Source organism: Gallus gallus, chromosome 3 (assembly GCF_016699485.2).
Source record: "Gallus gallus isolate bGalGal1 chromosome 3, bGalGal1.mat.broiler.GRCg7b, whole genome shotgun sequence".
Lineage (NCBI taxonomy): Eukaryota > Metazoa > Chordata > Aves > Galliformes > Phasianidae > Gallus > Gallus gallus.
Window position 1 is genome coordinate 29,959,711 of NC_052534.1, and position 7,501 is coordinate 29,967,211.

Below are 7,501 nucleotides of genomic sequence, written 5' to 3' on the forward strand. Positions count from 1 at the left end.
TCCACCACTGCAGTACTGTGTACACACAGGGGCATGACACACCAGGGCACGACTCCAGCTCCCACCAGAGCTGTGCTCTACACCCTACTTCCCTTTTCAAGATGGATGCTGGCTAATATGTCCGCTCCATTTTGTGCCTGTGGCTGCTGGCACGCAGTCAAGAATGACTTGATGTCACTTTCCCCTGCTCAACCCCAGAGGCCAATGTGGCAGAGCGTGACAAGCCCTATAGCTGAAGTGTAAGTTTGATGCAAAGAGCAGATGGCTCAGATGACGCCCCAGGCCTCTCAGTCATCCAAGAAACAAGCTAAAGCAAGGTGCTGCTAAGCCAAAAGGGCTGCAGAAGCCTTAAAACAGCAGTCTGGATGGTGGAGGAAAGGTGAAGTCTAGAGCAAAAACAGTTTGACATAAGAGCTGAACACAGGCAGCTGAAGTCCCCAGCAGTTACTCTCCCCCCGCCCCCATCTCCACTCTGTGCTGCAAGGAAACAAGCAGATGGCTTCTGCCACTGCTCCAGCCCAGAGATGCTCTGATTAGACCAGCCAGCAGCAACACACACTCATGTCTTGTTAGCTTACTCAGCTGACAAGCAGAGCTTGAAAAGGTTTCTTCACCAGCTGCAGGTCACGCAGGGCTGCAGGCAGAGCTGCGGATCACCTCTCCTGCCCAGCAGGTTCTTTCTCACCTACCCTCCCTGTGGTGCCAAAGCAGGGAAGTAGCAGAGATTAGCTAAAGCACAGCTGAAATCCAGTCAGCAGAGACACTGCCTTCATATGGCAGTTCAGAAAGAACACAACAGTTTGAGCCTGTGGTGGTGGCAGAGGCCAAGAGTGTTGAAGGCAGGCCATCTATCCCCCCACTCCTGGAGGAAGCTCTGGCTGCACTGCAGCCCTCCCAGCATGTGCAGCTATGACACCCAGAAGAGAAAGGGAGCCAAAGCCACAGTTTGATGCAAGCCAGAAGACAGTTTCCTCAAGGCAGGTTCCTAACTTCTTCTCTAAGCCAGCAATCCCCTTTTCAGCTTGTCCCCTGCAGGGATAGGCAGTGGTGCAGCTAGAACAAGAACCTGACACTGTCTCCTCCAAGTGCTACTCCAGGTTCATATAACCCCCTGCTTATACATGGCAGACAATAAATGTCCCAGCAGCCCTCCAGTAGAAGGAAGTGTGTCTGCAGGCAAAACAGGCCTGTCAGCCCTCTCAGCACAGCACCATCCAGGCTCTGCGTAACTTCCCCTTCCAGGGCTCAAACCTCTGGAATTGAGCATCCTCACCTTCCTCTTTCTGGGCACCACCAGCCTCAAGCATGAAACACACAGAACCTTTTATGTAAACCTTGTTCTTTCGACACTTTAATTCCAGTAGAACAAAACATCAGGAAAAAAAAAACAATGAAAAATAACCAAGCCAATCAAAATACAATCCTACTCTGGGGGCGCTGGAGAGAAAGGACTCTCCTCACCTCAGCTGAACATGGGAGATCCTATGAGGTGGGAGAAAGAGGAAGACTGATCCCTCCACACCTCCATTCCCCATTAGATGATCTTACACAAATAGAAATACACACAACAGACAAGCCTAGGGCTGCCTGACTTGCTCATTACTGACAAGCAGGCAACCCTGTCTCCATGCCCCATTACAAAAAAATCATTCCAGAAGACACCACCAAGGAGCCAGCAGCAGCTGGTGGGACCAGAGACCCCTTTTCTAAACAGACATGAGATTGGACAGAGGCCTGGCAGGAGATGGAAGGGACTTCCTTCTTTAGTCCACCTCTTCCATGCGGGATGTGTCTTCATCTCCCTCCAGAGGTGGGATTTCATCAGGAGGAGCTATACTAGACTCTTCTGCAATCACCTCATCTTCATCAATACCTAAGAGAAAAAAGGGAAAGAAGAGATGAAGCCTCCAAGAGACACCTGACTCCCACAGTCCCACAGCAAAGGCTGGCTCCAGTCAGGAGCCCAAGCAACAGCACCCAGGAATTATGCAAAGCCACAGCACTTCCTGATTTACATTTCTGCCTAAAAAGACAGTTTGAGACAAACCTGAAAGCAAGCTCTCTGAACAGATGGGCCCTCTTTCCCATGGTAGACTTTTGACATTTACTGCAAGAACCTTAGTGATGTCACCTGGGCAGCCTGGTGGTGGCCTTGAGGCCACAACAACCTTGCTTAAGATTTCCACTTGCCCCCAGCCTCCTTGCACACCCAGCTACTTCTGTGTACTTCACAGCAGCACTACTCACTGGCTTTCCCTCATGCCTCAACTACACATTGCTTTTGCTGCACAGGCCACAGGAAGCTAGGCTGCCTGCTTCTGCCAAGGCATGCCACCCCTTCCTAACAACTTCTGTAGGAAACTCCAGCTCAGACACCTTGGGCACCTACAGTGTTAGGCCAGGAGAAAAGGTGAGAAGGGGTCATGGATCTGCACTTCTGCAGAGACTAAGGCAGGTGATTTCACAACAGGTTAAGAAAATTCCATTTATAAGGAGAGCTAGCCTGACCCAGGACCTTCTCCAGGAGCTGCATGGACACATACCAAGCCCCAGTTTGATCATCCTGTAGATGCGGTTGGAATGGGTCTGAGGATCTTCCAGGGAGAAGCCAGAGGACAGCAGAGCAGTCTCAAAGAGTAGGACCACCAGATCTTTGACAGCTTTGTCATTCTTGTCAGCATCAGCCTTCTGGCGGAGCGTTTCCACAATTGGGTGGTCAGGGTTGATTTCCAGGTGCTTCTTGGCCATCATATAGCCCATGGTGGAGTTGTCCCGCAGTGCCTGAGCCTTCATGATGCGCTCCATGTTTGCCGTCCAACCATATGTGCTGGTGACAATGCAGCAGGGAGATGAGACCAACCGGTTTGAGATAGTTACCTGACAAGGTAGCCAAGAGTTAGCAGAGCAAGGCTCCCCACATACCCAAGAACAAACCCAACCCCAACATACAACAGCCTATGTAATCATCCCAGGTTCACCTGGGGACAACCCAAAGAAAACAGGGATCCTTCAAAACAGCTCCAGAATTGCTTGACAGAACAGTTTGGACAGCTCAGCCAGCACCTTCAGTACCCACTACGTTTCCCACACTTACCGTCTCCCATCAATGCACGTATTTGGGTCAGTGCCCCTCGCCTGCAGCCTGGCTGCTTAGAGCAAGATGGTGCAGTGCATGCTGGGACCTTCAGTCTCCTTTAGCGGCTCCTCTGCAGGAGATGAGGGAGATCAGAGGCATGCATTGAGCTGGGACCCTTGTGTGCATCATGGAGGGGCCCAGCCCTCCTCCCACCAGCCCAGGACACAGCCCTGGGCTGAGCTCCTCAACCATCTCACCTTCTCCACCTTCTTGTCCAGGATTTCCTTCATGAGTTTGCAGAGGGTCTCAAACTTGGCCTTGCTCTCCTCCATCTTCTTTTTCTCCTCCTCATCCTCAGGTAGCTCCAGGCCCTCCTTAGTAACTGACACTAGGGTTTTCCCATCGAACTCCTTGAGCTGCTGCACGCAGTATTCATCGATAGGCTCCGTCATGTACACCACCTCAAAGCCACGCTTCCTCACACGCTCCACAAAGGCTGAGTTGGCAACCTGTTCCTTGCTCTCCCCTGCGTTTATGGGTTTAGAAGTGAGATGTCACCAAGATTTAGGAGCTGCTTACAGTGTGATAGAAAACCAGTCTCTCAGAGCCCCTGATATAAAGGTTGGCTGCAGCTAGGGCTCTGGGCCTGATATTCTTCCCCCAGCACCCAGAAACGGTCTGTCTTTCAGCAGAGAGAGCCTGCTGAAGGCAGCAAGACTTGCCTGGAAGAATTTAAAGCTAGTAGACATATAATCTGTCTCATCAGTGGAGACATAGCTCACCTGTAATATAGTAGATACTCTTCTGCGACTCCTTCATACGGGACACATACTCTGAAAGTGAAGTCATCTCATCACCTGACTGAGATGTGTGGTAGCGCAGCAGCTCTGAAAGACGCTTTCGGTTTGTTGAGTCCTCATGGATGCCCAGCTGGGGGCAGAAAACATGCATGTGGTCTCCAAGATGGAACTTACGTACACTTTGGCTATCCCCAAGACAAAACTATCTCCTAACCATAAGAGTCCAGCTGCCCACAGAGGCTCTCTGGGGCACTTTTGAAGCCCACCTCTACCCCAGCACCCTACCAGAAAAGACGTGGTGCTGGAACAAGCCTGTTCCTAACCCAGATGGCTTACAGGTCCCTCCCTCCTCCAAGTGCAGTATGTCCAAGCTCTCACCTTCAGATTCTTGGAAAAGGCCTCATAAAATTTCTTGTAGTTCTCTTTGTCCTCTGCCAACTCAGTGAAGAGCTCCAAGCACTTTTTCACAATGTTTTTGCGGATCACCTTGAGGATTTTGCTCTGCTGCAACATCTCACGAGATATGTTCAGAGGTAGATCTTCTGAATCCACAACACCTCGGATGAAGTCTAAGAAAGGGAAATAGAAATTAAATTAAGATCTCTGGACTTCATTATAATGGAAACGTTAAGACAGACATTGCTGTCAGCCCACTGCAATTGGCATCTCAGCCAGCCATTTGGCACTGGCAGCAACACACAGGCTGGGGGGGGTCCCAGCTCAATCTGGGAGGCTGAGACAGGGGGGCTCTTACTCAGGTACTCAGGAATGAGCTCATCACAGCTGTCCATAATGAAGACACGCCTCACATACAGCTTAATATTGTTCTTCTTCTTCTTGTTCTCAAAGAGATCAAAAGGAGCACGGCGTGGGATGAAGAGCAGGGCCCTGAACTCCAGCTGCCCTTCCACGGAGAAGTGCTGTGGGGCCAGGAATGAGAAAAGAGCTGCCATTGTCTGTCCCTTCTACACTTTCCTGCAAGCACCTACACTGGGCCGGCTGAACTGCTGCACCTAAGCACTAGGGCTGACAGAGGGGCACAGCACGGTCTTCTGCAGTACAGCCAGCATTTCCCCTTTTTCAGCCCCACTGCTACCCCCAGCACGTTCAGGCTTCTCTGGCATCCAGTAGGCCTGGACAGAGAAGTCACAGCTCTCTGAGGCCCAATATTCTCCCGTTCAAGCTTCTAGGTTGCCACTGTCCACCCCTCCACCTGTACAGAAGTCAGTACAGCCCACAGCACCAAGTGGCCCAGGAGCCTTCAGATTGGTACCAAAATGGTGGCTTTGGGTACAAGCTAGAAAAGGGCCCTCTGTCTCTCCCAGGAATCCACGGTGGCCCAGGACCCACCTTGACTGCCAAGTGGTCCTCCCAGTCATTGGTGAGGCTTTTGTAGAACTCGCCATACTCCTCCTGGGTGATGTCATCAGGGTTGCGGGTCCAAATAGGTTTGGTCTTGTTCAGCTCCTCCTGGTCAATATATTTCTCCTTAATTTTCTTGGTCTTTTTCTTCTTGCTTTTCTCTCCCTCCTCCTCCTCATCAGAGCCCACATCCTCAATTTTTGGCTTCTCCTCATCCTTAGACTCTTCCTCTTCTTTCTCAGCTTTCTCCTCTTCTGCCTCATCATCACTGATCTCCTTCTCACGCTCCTTCTCCACCTGTGGAAGAAAGGATGAGAATCAGGGTCATAAACCCAGTTTTAGCCCCAGGCCACCTCTACCAGAAAATCTTCATTCTCTGGATAAACAAAGTGGGTACCCTCTTGGGTGTAGCACACTGTCCAAAACATACAAGGCCTAGAAACAAGGCTTTTCCCCAAATCAACCCCAAAATTCCTTGCAGCATTCATGTAACCAAGCACAGTGTCTGAGAAGTCAGTGGGCACAAAACCCTCCTCCCACCATGGCTATTCAGATGGCATTCATCTGCACAGGCCAAAGACTGAATACATGCCTGGATATTAACTATGATTGCCTCCACTCTCTTATTTCCCTTAGCCATAGAAAATGGTAGCTGCCCTGTTCTCATCTCCTCCTCCCAATACTTCTCACCCCTCTCTCCTGCTTTCCCAGTACAGTCCCCACAGTACTTCTCTCACATACATAAAGTGTGATGGGGTAGCCAATGAACTGGGAGTGCTTCTTCACCACCTCCTTGACACGCCTCTCCTCCAAATACTCTGTCTGGTCCTCCTTCAAATACAGGATCACTTTGGTGCCCCGTCCAATGGGCTCACCTATTGTGTGAGATGACAAAGGTTTGGGCGGTATAGAAGAGCAATGTACAAGTAAGACCAGCTCTGGGAACATAACTGCTACTTGATACTACAGTGTTAAGAAGAATTAAAAGGACTGCCCACCCAGCAGAGATAGACCTGGTTTTGTGCCATACGTACCGTGGTCAGTCCGGACAGTGAAGGAGCCCCCAGCTGACGACTCCCAGGCATACTGCTCGTCATCGTTGTGCTTGGTAATGACAACCACCTTCTCGGCCACCAGGTAGGCGGAGTAGAAACCCACACCAAACTGCCCGATCATGGAGATGTCTGCGCCTGCCTGTGAGGGCAGAGGGAGAGTAAGGACACGGGAAGTGTTTGCAACGGCTTCCATCGGCAGAGAGCTGGGTCAGCACACGCAGATAAAGGCACAAATGCCAACGGGCAGCCAGCCCTGCCCTCAGCACCTCCCTCCGATGTGGAAACACGCTCGGGTAGGCCCGGCAGCTCCCACAACAAGGAAGGCAGCCGGAGGTCCCAAGCGGCCAAAAGCAACTCACCTGCAAGGCCTCCATGAAGGCTTTGGTGCCCGATTTGGCAATGGTGCCCAGGTTGTTGACGAGGTCAGCTTTGGTCATCCCGATACCGGTGTCCAGCAGGGTGAGAGTGCGGTCCCGCGGGTTGGGGACGATGTCGATCTTGAGGTCCTTCCCAGTGTCCAGCTTGGAGGGGTCGGTCAGGCTCTCGTAGCGGATCTTGTCCAGCGCCTTCAGGACAGAACGGGTGCCGCTCGCTGCTGCCCCCTACCCGACAGCCGCCGCCGAGCACCACGTGCCTCACCCCACTGCTCCCAGGGCACCCTCGGGGCTGCCCCGGCCCCCCTCCCCCCACCCAGCAAAGACCCTCCCGCGGCCGGGGCTCACGTCGGAGGCGTTGGAGATGAGCTCCCGCAGGAAGATCTCCTTGTTGGAGTAGAACGTGTTGATGATGAGCGACATGAGCTGCGCGATCTCCGCCTGGAAGGCGAACGTCTCCACCTCGTCCTCTCCATGCTGCACTTGCTCGGGCATCTGCAAGGCAACCCCACCCCGTTTGCACCAAGGCTACAGCGATAACGGCCCACGCGACCAGCCCCGACCCAGCGCCAGCCGAACCTCGCCGCCTGCAACCGCACGGTGCAAAGAAGAGCCCCCAACCCCCCTTGGGCTCCCTTATATAGGCACGGTACGCCCCGCCCCGCGGCTTCTTCCGCCTTAAAGCGGCCCTGCAGAACGCCGCCGCCCGCAGCGTTGCAGTCGGGCGGGGCTGCAAGCCGCGCGGTGGGCCCACTTGCGCTCCCCTTTAACGGCGGCGGCCCGCGGAGGAGCACAGTGTCGGCGTGGTGGAGGGGCTGTCGCCGTTCCAGAGAG

The 7,501-nt window shown here is 52.9% G+C and overlaps 1 protein-coding gene across 3 annotated transcripts; it reads right to left on the bottom strand.

Moving 5' to 3' along the window:
* Positions 1 to 1,322: 1,322 nt before the first annotated feature.
* Positions 1,323 to 7,283, bottom strand: HSP90AB1 (heat shock protein 90 alpha family class B member 1). 3 transcript variants are annotated; one of them, XM_015283624.4, is made up of 12 exons: positions 7,247 to 7,278; positions 7,016 to 7,162; positions 6,653 to 6,859; positions 6,273 to 6,432; positions 5,980 to 6,113; positions 5,227 to 5,535; positions 4,631 to 4,796; positions 4,255 to 4,445; positions 3,859 to 4,006; positions 3,334 to 3,602; positions 2,544 to 2,877; positions 1,323 to 1,873 (listed from the first exon to the last, which is right to left on the bottom strand). In XM_015283624.4, the coding sequence occupies exons 2-12, from the start codon at positions 7,160 to 7,162 to the stop codon at positions 1,764 to 1,766; spliced, it is 2,175 nt and encodes a 724-aa protein (XP_015139110.2). In that variant the 5' UTR covers positions 7,247 to 7,278; the 3' UTR covers positions 1,323 to 1,763. The 3 variants fall into 3 exon arrangements, 2 of the variants coding, with proteins under 2 accessions (XP_015139110.2, NP_001384246.1); XR_005858071.2 differs by lacking the exon at positions 1,323 to 1,873 and adding an exon at positions 3,095 to 3,206 and having other exon boundaries at positions 2,813 to 2,877; NM_001397317.1 differs by having other exon boundaries at positions 7,016 to 7,283.
* Positions 7,284 to 7,501: the final 218 nt, after the last annotated feature.